The sequence below is a fragment of the Corylus avellana genome, chromosome 9, assembly GCF_965113065.1.
Source record: "Corylus avellana chromosome 9, dhCorAvel1.hap1.2, whole genome shotgun sequence".
NCBI classification, from domain to species: Eukaryota; Viridiplantae; Streptophyta; class Magnoliopsida; order Fagales; family Betulaceae; genus Corylus; species Corylus avellana.
Window position 1 is genome coordinate 5123384 of NC_142498.1, and position 14722 is coordinate 5138105.

The following is a 14722-nucleotide window of genomic DNA, read 5'->3' on the forward strand; positions in this document are numbered from 1 at the left end:
GTAGCCGGTGGAGGAGGCGCGTGTCATGCTAAGTTTGGCGTAGGAAAGTAGATATATTTTTGAAAGATTTCGAGCTAAGAACTAGGGGTGGGCAAAAACCCGTCCAACCCGCTGACCTGCCTCTCCCCGCCCCACGCGGGTTTTGTGTATATTTTTGTGGGTTCGGGTAGGATTTATCCAACCCGTGCGGTGCAGGGCAGGTTGTGGGTATAGGAATTTTTTCCCCTGCAAGTACCCGCCCCACCCCGATCCAACCCGCGTTAGTATAAAAAGGAAAAAACCCTAGGTACTAACCCTAACTCCTCTCTCTATTTTGTTCTGCTGCCTCTCTCCCTCAGTCCGTTCTCTTGCTCTCTCTTCGTCTCTCTTGCTCTATCTTGTCTGTTCTCTCTCGTTAGTGACTCTCTCTCCGTCTCTCGTCTGCGCCGCCCTCCACCTCCCCAGACAATGCTGCGCCGCTCCCACCTCCACAAACTACAATCCAAGTTTTTTTTTCTCTCTAGACCTCTTTCATGAATGGGATCCAAGAGATCTCTTGATATTCATTAATCTGATGTTGGGTTGTTTGTTCAAACAAATAAATTTTTGTTTCCATTGTTTATAGGTTCTGATGTTGGGTTGTGGTTGTGTAGGAGGAAAAGAAATATGTAGAACAGGAGAGACGAAATTGGAGGAGAAAAAACCAGACGAAAATGGAGGAAAAGAACCCAACCCGCACAACCCGCAGACGATTTCCCCTCCCCGCAACACCCGAACCCGCGTAGATATTGTTCATTGTGCTCGGGTGGCGGGTTGGAAATCCCAAAACCTGCAAGGTGCGGGGTGGGTGGGGAAAAGTCTGATTCCCACCCCGCCCTGACCCGTGCCCAGCCCTACTGAGAACCTTGACAAATCCAAAAACCAACGTTAACTGCAATGAGGGGTTTGATATGTTGGATAGGACTTCAAAAGAGTTGGATACCGTTTCCGATAAAGCAAAGTAAAGCCTCAAAAGAAGCGGATAGAAAGACCTTCAAAGAAACAAGAAGGGGAGGGAAAGGAAGTAAGAAAAGAGTAGAAAAGAGGGGAATGACTCCCTCCTCCCATGGCATCTCAGATCTCCTCCTCTCTTTGACGGCTAGAGAGGATCTCTAGTTACCAATGAATTAGGATCCTCTCCATTTCAAATAAACTAAATAATATTCAGATTGTTATAGTGGAAAAATATTTTTATCCTCTCAAAAAATAAAAAAACAAAAATATCCTTTTACAAAATTAACTTGATATTATCTAGTTAATTTGAAATGGAGGGATTCTCTTCGTTACCAATACACAACCTGAAAATGTGTTTGAAATTTCAGAATTTATTAACGAATCCGACCCATTCTGTGCCGGTCCTTACTTTTCCGGTCCAAGTTAGGCCGACCTTGTCGGGTCGGATGGATGGGCTGGTAATGGAGGATTCTGTGAACCAATTTTCCACGTTAACTTGCCAAAAAAAAAAGAAAAATTTACACGTTACAGAGATACACGAGTTTCCGTGCGTTACCAAACACAGCACATTCCTGGGAATGATTCCGGGATTCCGTGAACCGATAGCAAATTGGATTGTAGACGACACACAATCCCACTGTTTGGTTGCTCGGAAAAGCTAAATCCCGACATGGAAAAGCTATCACCGGATACCTCACCTGCCTCACAAGACCACAAGCATTGGATCGAGTATGTAACACAAAATCATCCCATTTTATCAAAATCTGTACCAATTAATCACACGCAATGAAACTGTAATCAATTAGGTTTTTTCTAGGGCTCAAGATATGCTTAAGCGAAGATTGATCACAGAGGATGATTTCACATGGAAATTGCCAACAACAACATCCGCAGAGGAAGAGGTGGAGATGTTGAGGTATGTGGGTGGGGTCGACATGAGCTTCTCGAAGGAGGACCCATCAGTTGCTTGTGGGACACTTGTGGTATTGGACACTCAGAATCTCCAAGTTGTCTATGAGGATTACTCTCTGGTCACCCTTGATGTCCCTTATATTCCTGGTTTCCTTGCCTTCAGAGAGGTTTCTTTTTCTATCAAAATCCTCTTCGTTTGTCGTGAATGTAGTTATGGATTTACTGTTTGATGCATTTGACTGCTTTTTGCTCTCTTAGGCTCCGATTCTTCTAGAGCTTTTGCAGAGAATGAAGAAAAGCGATGCTAGTGTTTTCTACCCACAGGTAGATTCTTGTATCTGTGTTTGATGCATACCCCCACAATTTGTTAGAATATTAGTTTAAATGATTAAATCTATCATTTTTATCGATTTAAGTTTTTGGAATTACAAATGATTTAGTGTAGATTGTTAAACTATGATGCTTTATCATTTGGGGACAATTGATGATTTAAAAATTCGAATTTTGACTTCATAGTTTTCCCCATTTCAATTAAATAGTCTCTGGTCTCATACGTGAGGTGAGTGTTAAAAATGAGTTTAAATTATTAAATCTATCATTTCCTATCGGTTTAAGTTTTGAGATATAGGGTGATTAACAATATAAATTGTTAATTTGATTTGTAACACTGGTTCATTTTTCAATGAACAGTTGTTAATGGTTGATGGAAATGGAATACTTCATCCTCGAGGCAAGTGCTTTGTTAATTGTTACAATTCTGTTTAGAATTTTTTTTTGATAAGTACAATTCTGTTTGAAATTTATGTGTCTTCTTGATCCTTGTGCATAAAATTCAATTAAGCAATATACATATACATGACAGTGCTTTATATAACTTTTTCTTCTACTTTATTCTGTTAAAGAAACCTAATAATGTAGGGATGCATGTACGTTAGTAAGAGATGTGGCTAGTTAAAGGGTGATTTTGTTAAAAAATCTTTCAAAAGTGCATTTTTAAAATATATATATATATATATATATATATATATATATATCACTATGCGTTTGTCTCTATATTGTAAATAACGTTTTATCATGTTTGATCAATGTATCAATTGGTTAAACATTTTGCAATATATGATGTATGCCCTAACTGCAAAGTGATTAATTGCCAAACCAAGCTTAGTAAACTAAATGCCTTGGGTGAGCAGCTGAATTAGTAAATATAACGAAATCTAAAAAAATTGGAGAAATAATTGACTTGTTTGCTTCTTTGTTTTTTCCTCCTTCCTGTATCATTCCAAATTATATGAATGCGGCTGGATTCTGGCCCCTCTAATTAGCACTTTAGGTACAGGTAACAAAATTTCCAAAAGTTTGGACAAAAAATCAGTGTGTTAATATTTTCCTGTACAATTCCATATTATAAAAGAGAAAAAACTCGTGCATATGATTTTTTTGTTTTGTTTTGTGAACTGTGGTTGTCTGAATTCCCAAATTCATTCTATAGCTATACATTGTTTTATACCTCTTTTTAAAATTAGAAATGAAAGATTATATAGATAGTACAATGTGATACAAATAAAAAGGAAGAGTTTCCTCTTATATAATAGAAGTAACTAAAACCTTTTTCTTTGGCTTTCTTTGATTTATTTCATATGATCCTCTTTGACTCAATACAAAATATTAAAAGCAGTACTCTGAAATGCAAACTTGTTACTATATGTAGCGAGGCATGGTTTAGCCTCCAACACTCTCCTACTGCAAAGAAAAAGCTTAGTTGAAAGTACTCATTAGTTGGAGAATCTGATGCTGTACACTTGGAAAAGGAGTTAACTAAGAGAGTCCCGTCTATTTTTTGTATATTTTTCATTTTTGAATTTAAGTTTGATTATTGTTTTAGTGACTGACTGGAAATGACTAAAGTTTGAATTTTTTTATATAATTTTGAAATTTGTTAGTCCAGTTCACATGATTTAGACGGTAGATTCATTTATGGCTGTCTTAAATGTGAACTGCGATTGATATTTACTGTAACAATTGATTTCATGGTTTGTCACCTATTCTTGCTTTAACCAGAGAAAATTTTTAAACCATAAATTTTCTTGTGTAGGTTTTGGCTTGGCTTGCCATCTAGGTGTTTTGGCTGACCTCCCTACAATTGGAATTGGAAAGAATGTGAGTTCTGACTTTATTACAATTTACCAATCAACTTTTCTTTTAAATCCAAGTCCCCAACTCCCTCTATATATAAATATATATGATTGATATATTTTTTAATTTATCTGAATTTAATGGATAGACATCAATACGCCATTTTGGTCATTCTTGCATTTGCCTATCCTCATCTTGATTTGAGAGCTTGATCCCTGATTACTTATTCTCTTGGTTAAGTTATGACGATGTTCTGACTTATATGTCTCAGCTGCATCATGTGGATGGTCTGTCTTATTCTGGAGTGAGACAACTTCTTGAAGCCAACAAAAACTATTCCAAAGATTTTATTACCTTGACTGGATGCTCTGGGCACGTATGGGGAGTGGTAAGAGACTGAATATGATCTATTTCCTTGAAGCACTATTGGATTCTAGCGGTTTATCATTTAATGCATAGATTGATTTATCACATCATTTGGACTATATGTTAGTAACTGTAAGCACAAATGGTTTGCTAACTAAGATGTGAGGCACTCTCCGAACTTTTCCCTTTTTGTTATTTATGTATGATCTTCTGTTTTGTTAGGGCATTTAAAAGTCATTCTCATGGAATCCTTTTGTACTTACAGAGAGAAAATTTCCGTTAAGATCAATTTTGGTATTTGTTCTTAGCATTTTAGTGGCTGATATGTGTGTCTCAAATCCTGAACCCTATCAAGAATCTTACAGGGAGCTCCCAGTGGTACTTTTGCTACTGGGTTCTCATGTTTTGTGTTGCCCACATTATATCAAAGAAGTGTCATGTTGCTGCAATCTCTCCCAAACCCCCTCCCCACAAACAAAAAAGAAAGTTATGTTGCCTGTTGCATGGGCTTAACACATCCTTACTGTAAAATACTTTAAAACAAATTTGAAAAAGCATATGTTGATCTGCCCCCTGTCAATCGGTTTGCCAATCAACTGACCTACTTTCCTAAGTCAATAGAGGAACTACCCCTATTCCAGCCTTATTTTATATGTGTACAAGTATGCAAGACTACTCTTAAGGCCGAGTAATGCTAGGTACTGATGTAAAATCCAGAATCCATCCGGAGTGGGCCCACTTACCTTTTTTTTTTTTTTTTTTTTTTTTTTTTTTAAATCCGGAATAAAATACTCTTAGGGAGTTTTTAATATAGTAAGTGGGCCCACTGCGGATGGATTGCGGATTTTACATTGGTACCTAGCATTACTCCGTAAGGCCTGTTCAGTATAGTTCAAATCCTTCTAACTGGCCGGGGCATTGAGGTGGTATGTCTTACTCCTTGCCATCAGTGAGCAAAGTGTTAAAGTGGGGTGAGCTTGTATTTACTGTTCATAAAATAACTCATAAGAAGAGGTGAGGGTCAATGAATTCATCACCTCATGGATAGATGCTCCCAGATCATTTCAGCTTGTACAAGGTTTCACAGAAGGTTCCTGGAGGGATATCTAAAATTGTACTGATGTGGTTGGCATACACCACAATCCAAGGCAAAAGACTATATGTCAAATCCAATCCATTGACATGACTTTTAAATTCTAAGCTGGTTTTACATGTTTATGCACTTAGTATAACTCTTGTTCCTGAGTTTTGACTTAAAGCATTGTATTTCAAACTCTCTTTCCTATTTATAGGCAATGAGATCTACGCAGGGTGCCTTGAAGCCTATATTTGTTTCAGTTGGTCATCGTGTATCACTTGATACTGCCATCAGAATTGTTAAAATGACTTGCAAGTATCGTGTGCCAGAGCCTATCCGGCAGGTAATGCTTAGAGCCATTCCAAAGCTTCAGTTTTTTTTTTTTTTTTTGATAAGTAAAAAAAAAAAAAAAAAAAAAAAAAAAAAAAAAGGGTCAATAGTAGGTCTGATGTATTAATTGGGTCTTTCAATTAATACATCAGACCTACTATTGAGTCCAAATGTAGAATCTAAGTACAAGTATTGTAACAGGCTGATATTAGGTCAAGGGAATACCTGCGGCAGCGTCAAATGGGAATGTCAGAGTGATGCAACTTCATGGATCTGGTTGGTTCACTTTTCTTTTCTTTTTTAATATTAGTATTTGAAGTACATAAAATGATTGGATAGATGAGATTTTTAGAACATAACATCCTACATGCAAACATGCATTACACAGGACTCTACACTTGGGTGGTGGTACAACTTCTAAGTTATAATGAAGAAATGCCGTGGAACATACTTTGAGATCACAACTTAAACAATAAACAACTCTTATGAATTTACAGACGATGTAAGGGTCACTGACATTAGAGAGAAATTGTAGTGTTAACCCTGGGTTGGGGGTCACAAAGAAGTAAGGTTTAACACGTCACCAAACGTAAAATGCACACGGATAGTGTCAGGAAATTTCTAATTTAGACAAACAAACAAGAAAAAGTAGCTATTTGTGTCAGAGACTTGCTCATTCATGCAAGACTGCTAACTTGTCTTTAATTATGATATTCGAAACCACTGATAGTAATAACTAATGTTCTTTTGAACTTATTTGCATCATAAATGATTGAATGGTGAAATGAAAATGATTTAATTTGTACGAAGTTTATCTTATAATACCTTATTAAATCATTGCCCAAAAAGAGGTAGTAACATAATCATTTCTTTTCCCCCCCGTTTCCCCTACTTCCCCAAAATCCCTTTTTTTGCCTAAAAGCCATTATTGAAAAACAAAAACAAGAAAGGTATGCGGCTGAGGCTCAAATACCTTCTGGGTGGATTTTTAGCATAGGTTTTGGTGGCCAATCTAAATTCTCATTTAGATCTATAATTGAAATATATGTGTGAAAGGCCTGCCTACTAATCAAAAAGGTCTGGCATAAACACTAATGAGAGGTTATTGGATGCCAATGACAGTATCAAATTCAGAAAAGATTTGAGTCAACTAGATTTAGATTCAGAAAAGATCGGAGGCAAAGGTAAATGGAGCGAAACAATCTTCCATAGACTACCTTGACTCTATCTGCTGCGAAAGCCTTCAAGGCTTACTTATTGGTGGAGCCATTACAGTAACCATTTAAGAACTAGAACATTGTGACTTTTAGCTACTCTATGAGGTATGAATGTCATGCCAGGTGAACATATGAACCATGGGCTTGGCACAGCCCGCCATTGATGGTCATGCCTGCCTACACTCCTTGTCCATTCTGCCCATCTATAATGAGAGGTTAAACCTCTTAATGTTTTCATTCCCAGATCTAGATGCTTGAGTGTCTTGACTCTGGATTCGGTTGTTTGAGCATCAGTTGTCCGAGGAGGGCTATCTCAGTTTGCAACCTTACTTCTCCTACAGGCAAACTGACAGAGGTGACGTTCTTAGTAATTGGCCTCTGGGGATTAATTTAATATCAAGAATTCTTTCTTTATAAAAGTTAAGGGGACCAGTTAAATTTCTTGCATGGATTATGTAGAGGGTATATGATGGAAACATGGATCCAGTTCACGAAGGTGCGGGCAGACTAGAGTATTATATAATGCAAGATCAAGTTGCTTGTTTCAAATTATTCAGCCAATAAACAATGACTTGCTTTCTATATTCCATTAAGGTGCAAGTATACATCTTACCTTTGACTTTGATTCAGGGAATGTAGTTGGTGAGATCGAGTATGTATTGTACATGAATGATAGTTGGAGTTGGTGGCTCTTTAGGGATCCCTCATCTAGTATCCCTCATAAAGAAGATTAAGTTGGCCCTTGCGAACAACTTGATGCACTATCTCCCTTCAACCCTTTGAATGATTGAACTTTTTGCAGAGAAACATGGAGATCAAATAGAGCATTGGGGTAAATGTAATTTTGAATCCCTTATTTTATTTTGTTCTTTTCAGTTTCTCTGTTGATAGTCTGGTGGAGTCAGAATAGTTTGTGAGTTTGCCCTTTGGTGGGGTTGTAAATGATGTATGTATTAGTCAGCTTATCAGTGTCAAACGATTCTGGAATATTTTCCATGTATGGTTTCTGCCAATTTAACAGTCATTGGGTTTATTTTCTGACAACAAAATTGAATGTGGACCAGATCTGTGCGGTGTTGTACACTGAAACTGTTTCCAATGCACATTGGATCTGTTAATTTGATTTTCATATTTATTAATCGAGTTAGGCACAATGTGCCAATTTCAAAGTGATTTGTAAAGGAACTATTTTACGGTCAAGATTTTGTTTTGTTATATTTAATTGATTTTTAAATGGCATGGCAATATATACATCGTTAAATTTATAAAATTTATTCTTAATCATGAAATCCTCTTGAAATGGAGAGAATCATACTCTATGGGGTCAAACGGTTGCCTACAGAGATTATTAACAAGGCAAGAAGGACCTTGAAGGCTTAAATAAAAGAATGAATAGTTTTAGTTTCCATGACCTCATAATGTGCCACTATGATTGTTATCCCCTTCATAGGGTGCTTCGATTGCCTGATTTAGAAAGGATAGAAAGTGGCGACAAAAAATAAGACATCAAGTGTAAGTTAAATCTCTCTTCTCTGTTTCTCTTTTTCTGTGGAATTTCATCAAGGTAGGGCTCTTTGGACTCAACTTGGGAGTAAACATGTAAAACACGACTCCACCCATCAGAATTGTGTATCATGTAATCCAAGAAAACCCTAGTGCGAAATTAAACACAAGATGCCGAATCTATGGCTCATCCAAAACCCGGCCTTTGACAACCAGGCTGCACCATGGGTGTAAGTTTAAATCTCTAAAACTCTGAAATATTATAGTCTATATACACCAATTTTTTTAAATAAAAAAAAATTGAAGCCAGTAGTATACTGTACAAAGCAACAAAATCACAGAATTGTACAGATAAACAAGAACAGAAACAACATCAAACAAACAGGCTGCTGAAGTGATTCAACTCCGCTCGCCATTCCATTCGCCACCCCTGCAGGCGCGTCGATCATGATCCTAAATCTGCAGTCTCCCATTGATGGGTCTGTATTTGTGACAACTGAAAGGTTTGGGAACTTGCAGGCGGTCTCCAGCTGATTCTGTACCTGATAGTAACTGTTGAATGCATAGGAGACATTCCCACGAGCATCCAAATTTGCACATGAAGTCCCATATCCAAGACTAGTGCAATCGGCATTTTGACATGCATAGCTGACACTGTCTGCAAGTTGCGGATTGTCGAGACTCACCGACGGCGACATGACACACCATCGACGGGCCAGATATTGTACATTACTTGCCGCCACCAAACCCTTCGAGTTTGCAGTAAAATTTAGCTGGTATTTGGGTGTTCCATCAAAGTAAAACAACCCCCAATGGCGTTCAAAGTTACCTGGCTGAATGCTTTTGGCATCTTCATCAATAAGGCTGAACAAGTAAGCATCTAAGGGGCCTGATCTCATTGGGGTCCCCTGCCCGGCCAGATACCGCGCCATGAAACCTTGGTTGAACCGCTGAGCATACTGGATATTTGCATTTTGATCTCCATCAGTAGGCCAGCCAATTTCTCCAACAATGATGGACAAGTTTCCAAAACCATTTTTCTGTAAGGTCCAAACAAGGGTATCATAGTTTGCAGTAAACATGTCCTGATAGATTCTTCCATTATCATCTATGGGGGAGGAATAGCCGTTAAAGAAGGCGTAATCGACGGGGAAACTGGGATTATCATAGAGGCTGATGAAAGGGTAGATGTTGACAGTAAAAGGAGAGCCATTGTCATTCAAAAACTTAACGATTTGCAGCATGAGATCATGGATGTCTGCACGAAAGTCTCCCTGAGAAGGGATATTGTTTTGACTTGTGTAAACATCACCATTTAGGGGGACTGTGACTTTAACCCGACTGCTCAAACCAGCTTTTATAAGGGCTGCCTGGATATTTTGAAGAGCAGGAAGAGTTATTCCTTCAAAGGTTCCATTGAGGGTTTGCAAGAATGGTTCGTTCCCAACTGCAACATACCTTGTAGAGAGAATGCATGGAAAGGTAAATTAACAGAAAACATAAAATTGCACATCGAAGGAAACAAGACAAGCCCATAGGATTAAAAATAACCAGAAAGAAAGAGAAGTTTAAGTTAACAGGAAATGGGCAATTTAATAATTTAATTAATATTTTAACACTTGCCTCACAAGTGGGCTCAACTCTCCTTCAATAAGTAGGACCTAACACATGGAATATTTAACTGAAATTAGGGGTAAACTGTAGAGTTAAGATTTGAATTCAGAACCCTATATTTTGATACAATGTAAAATCACAATTTATTCCAAAAAGGTATGTTTCGTACGCAAAATGGCTATTATATTAGGAAAAAAAAAATGAATAATTTTTATTAGGGATGGAAGAATATGGAATAAACTAACTTTGGTGTTAAAGTAATAAGGATAGAACCTTTATCTTATACTCTTAACACTTGAAATAGTCATTCTCTTATAGAACATGAAAATGACTATTCTAAGACTATTTCATTCCCAATAAAAACTATTATTTTTCTTCCTAATGGAATAGCCATTCTGTGTTCCAAATGTGCCCCAAGCAAATGGTGAATTTAAGTATCTAATTAATACTTTAACACAATTTCTCACGTGTGGGCTCAAACTTCCTCTCAACAAGTAAGGCTGAACACTAGGAATATTTAACTGAATTGAGGGATAAGTTATGGAGTTAGGGTTCAAACTCATGATCTCTATTATGATATAATGCAAAATCATTACTTATCCAAAATACTTAAACTAATAGGAAATGATAAATTTAATCATTTAATTAATATTTTAATACCTCCAAGCTTTCTTGATGCTTTTACAATCTGGTAAGAGCTATCTAGGAAGCTACTCTGTTTGTAGATCCTATTCTTAATAGCTGTGTTTTTATCCAAGGTTTTTATTTTCTGAAGACTGCATCTTATAAGTATCTATATGGGGCCTCTTTATACATTATCTGCTACATTAGGGATAAGGAATACTAAAGTTGCAGAATGATGTGAAGTAACATCACGTATATATTCTTTCAGCTTCACTAGAACAGAAGGAGAGAATTTATTCTGTGGCATCTTATATCACAGAAACCAGGCTATAATCCAGCAACACAAATCTCATCATTACAAAATAGATTAAATAACAACATGAACTTGTTAAATATGTCCCTTTTTTTTTTTTTCTCTGAGCAACTGTTTAGATACATGTCACTATTGAGATCATAAGTCCTCCCAATTTTGCAGAACAGCAAACCAGAAATCAAAGCTATTCATACATGTTGGTAAGAATAACGTGGGGTCCTCATCACAAGTTCATAAGTTCACCAATTGATAAAGCAAAATAAAGTAGAGGCAGCCATTATCTAAATTATTGTACAGATGATTTCCAGCGCAACAACAAACAATTTGAAAGCACATGGAACCTATAGCAAAATGTGAGGCCGTGGCCCTAAAGGGACAGGTTCCATCTAGCTAATAAAGGGGGAAAAAGCATCTTCAGATGAAGGAAATCTGAGGTTGGATAGATTCAACAATAGGAATAGCACATTGCCCATGGAGTATATATGGAATACATGTGGGGGAGGAAAAGGGTTTTTTTTTTTTTTCTTTTTCACAGGGGGAACGTAATTGTAAATGCCATTAGCTTATTTAGGTGATATTTATTAAGGTCCAGATTTTGTAGGGCCTGTTTGTAATTGCGTTTAAGAACTTAAAAAATACTTTTAGTACCTAAAATGTTATGCCAAACAAAAGCTGGCCTGTTTGGGATTTTTTTTTTTACTCTTTTATTCTAAAAATAGCCAAAACGCACTTTTAGCATTTTGCCAAAAAATACTTTTTGACTTAAAAGCTCTATTTTTCAAACACACTTCCTAACAAGCTGGTAATCTATTAAAATGTAGCCACATAACGCAGATTTTTAGTTATTTTGTTCATTGTAAACATCCTAGAGATGCAAGATAAAGGTGCATAAATATTAAATATTCTTTAACAATAAGTGAAATTCCATTTGTTCAGATGCAAATACCTGAGGATGGTTGTATGCTAATCATAAGTGCAAAGCTAAAAAAGATTAGAAAAGGGCAACATAAGAGTTAAAAAATGACCTAGATTTCAGATTAAAGAACACCATTAGCACATGCAATATATATATATATATATATATATATATATATATATATATATATATATATGGAAAAATTACAATTTACCCCCCCAAAGTTGACAGCGTTTTTCAATTGGAACACCAAAGTTTCAATTTTGGCAATCCACCCCCCCAAAGTTCCAAATTTTTGCAATTTGACCAATTGTATCCAAAACTTTTTATATTGCCCCTAATTTTTATTTTTTTATTTTTTATAAAAAATTCGGGCCATTTGGCCATTTTTGCACTCCCAAATTTGTTTTTTTTTTTTTCATAAAAAAATAAAAATTAGGGGCAATATAGAAATTTTGGGATAATATTGATCGAATTGAAAAAAATTAGAACTTTGTGGGGGTGGATTGCAAAAATTAAAACTTTGGTGTTCGAATTGAAAAACGTTGTCAACTTTGAGGGAATAAACTGTAATTTTCCCCATATATATTAAAAAAATAAAAAACTGTGAAAAGTTAGGCAAAAGAAAGTTGGTCAACTCAGTCACAGGATTGTCTAGTTGTCGGTTAAGTCTTCGTGTTCCTAATTTTGTTTTAAATAAAAATGAAAATTTTAAATAATTGACAAGCATTATAAAATGAGGATGAATGCACTCCACTTTTAGTGGGAATCTTAAGAGTTATGAATTTACTATTAAGGCCCGATAGCTCCAAAGACCTAGTCTACAAGGTTCTTGGTCAAAGTTAATCTCAAATGTTTTGTTTCAGGCAAAAAAGGACACAGAAACACACATACAAGTCTTTATCTCAGAGAAGTTGTTTTCTGTTATTCCTGTGTGTTTGCTGATGCAAGTGTTGGCAATCTGACCACTTTTCTTAAATCTGTAACATCTTTTCCATTCGGGAATCACAATTTCTTCTACAATAGGATTTCTGGATTTTTTTTTTTTTTTTTTTTGTAATTTTGTGTGGCAGTGATTCATTCAAACACTTCTCAAGCATTTTGTTGCCCCCAAAAAGTGAAAAATTGTGCAAGCAGTGTGATAAGATTTGCAAAGGCAGAGTAATTGCAGAAAGAGAAGAGGAGCAAAGGATAAATACCTGATGTCTACAGCATTGGAAGAGACATGTGCTGAGACATTCTTGGCAACCCAATTCTCGGCTGCTTGCACACTATTAGCCAAAGTGTAAAGCATGTCATTAGGAATACCCACCATCACCTCCATCCCAGAATTCTTCAGAGAATCCAGAATCGTGGAATCGGCATCGAAAAGCTTAACCTTTTGAAACCCATTGTCCTTTAGCATCTTCACCACCGTTGAAGCCGGCAGAGAGTGGGTTGTCTGGGTTCCCCAGTTAGCTCCAATTCCACTCACAGAACCCATCGAAAATACAGCAAATAGCAACGACATGGCAACAAGAAACCCAGAAAAATCCATGCTTTTCAACAACCCCATAATCCCTTTAACCAATATAGAATATAAATTGTGGTTGGAGGCTCAAAAACTATGCGGGTCTTATGATAAGATACTGAATTTAAAGCTATGGGTTGGAAACCAGAGTTGGTTTTACTCACCAACTAAGAGAGAGAGAGAGAGAGAGAGAGAGAGAGAGGGGAACAATAATATAAGGCAGAAAGATGCCAAAGCAGAGTTCAAACTGAATGCAGCCTTGATATTTAAAAAGGATTTATTCCTTTCTGCGCAAGAACGTCTTCAATAAAATAAGAGAGAGTAATCAATACGGAAATCAGGAAACATCGTCTTACAAGAGAGAGAGAAAGCGTGTCTTTTCTCGGTAAGTAGGAAAGAAAAAGTTGGATAAAGAAAGATGAGGAAAGCAGAGTAGGTAGCGTTAAGACGGAAAACAAAAGGAATTCCTATGTGTAGATGTGTTTGAAAGCATCCAAGCAGAGCCCAGAAAGAGCTCAGAAGTCAGAAACACTGAAGGAAGAAAAACCATGGTATCTAAAAGTTCTGGATAGAAGCTGAAAAAGAAGCATGGAAGAGAGCTGCCATGCCTCAATAATACAACACCTTATACTATGGCTGATGAATAACCACAACCAAACGACTTTTTTTGAAAGAAAAAAAGCGACAGAGAGAGAGAGAGAGAGATTAAGAGGAAAAAGACGTTAAGTGAGCAGCCACAATCTCTTCCCTTTTTTTAGCAAGTCAGTGGGCACAAATAATTACGAATTTAATATGCTACAGCAGGAATCAGCTACAGCCCTGTCCAACTTTCAGTTGCTATAACTAAAATAAAATAAAATAAAGGTGAATAGACAATATGTCACGGTCACTCAGTAAAATAAGAGATTAACAGCGTTACTCATTTAATAAAGTTCTTTTCTTTTGAGGTGTCTCCACAAGAAGAGAGAAAGGAGGAAGAGATTTAAATTATTAACTACCATTTCATGATACATTGCCTTTAACCGATCAAACTACTTCTTAAGAACTATTTAATATAGTATTATAATAAAGGTACTCAATTCAATCTTTTATGTTCATAATTTTATACAATAAAATTGTATACGTTAATTTATAATTTTGAGGGTTACTAAGCATTTCATCACTTTTTCTTATATTCTTTTTTTCAAATGATTTAGACGCCACATTTATTTAAGAAAAAAATATATATAAATCT

At 36.3% G+C, this 14722-nt stretch overlaps 2 protein-coding genes across 3 annotated transcripts; one reads left to right on the plus strand and one right to left on the minus strand.

Annotated features, from left to right (window-relative positions):
* The first annotated feature begins 1510 nt into the window (after window positions 1-1510).
* On the plus strand, window positions 1511-8062 carry LOC132189821 (endonuclease V family protein). 2 transcript variants are annotated; one of them, XM_059604624.2, is made up of 9 exons: window positions 1511-1701; window positions 1790-2051; window positions 2143-2208; window positions 2575-2614; window positions 3977-4041; window positions 4289-4405; window positions 5676-5804; window positions 5993-6067; window positions 7253-8062. In XM_059604624.2, exons 1-8 carry the CDS (start codon window positions 1643-1645, stop codon window positions 6047-6049), a joined length of 795 nt encoding a protein of 264 aa, XP_059460607.2. In that variant the 5' UTR covers window positions 1511-1642; the 3' UTR covers window positions 6050-6067; window positions 7253-8062. The 2 variants fall into 2 exon arrangements, with proteins under 2 accessions (XP_059460607.2, XP_059460605.2); XM_059604622.2 differs by having other exon boundaries at window positions 7639-8062.
* A 580-nt stretch (window positions 8063-8642) lies between these two features.
* Window positions 8643-14166, minus strand: LOC132190593 (O-Glycosyl hydrolases family 17 protein). Its single transcript, XM_059605629.2, has 2 exons — window positions 13178-14166; window positions 8643-9969 (listed from the first exon to the last, which is right to left on the minus strand). Exons 1-2 carry the CDS (start codon window positions 13531-13533, stop codon window positions 8847-8849), a joined length of 1479 nt encoding a protein of 492 aa, XP_059461612.2. The 5' UTR covers window positions 13534-14166; the 3' UTR covers window positions 8643-8846.
* Window positions 14167-14722: the final 556 nt, after the last annotated feature.

Excerpts from the sequence above, each read along its gene's own strand:
- LOC132189821 (XM_059604624.2), top strand. The coding sequence starts at position 1,643 with ATGGAAAAGCTATCACCGGATACCTCACCTGCCTCACAAGACCACAAG. Across the intron at positions 2,209-2,574 it reads CTAGTGTTTTCTACCCACAG|TTGTTAATGGTTGATGGAAA; the intron begins GTAGATTCTTGT and ends TTCAATGAACAG. Across the intron at positions 4,406-5,675 it reads CTGGGCACGTATGGGGAGTG|GCAATGAGATCTACGCAGGG; the intron begins GTAAGAGACTGA and ends TCCTATTTATAG.
- LOC132190593 (XM_059605629.2), bottom strand. The coding sequence starts at position 13,533 with ATGGGGTTGTTGAAAAGCATGGATTTTTCTGGGTTTCTTGTTGCCATG. Across the intron at positions 9,970-13,177 it reads TCCAATGCTGTAGACATCAG|GTATGTTGCAGTTGGGAACG; the intron begins GTATTTATCCTT and ends TCTCTCTACAAG.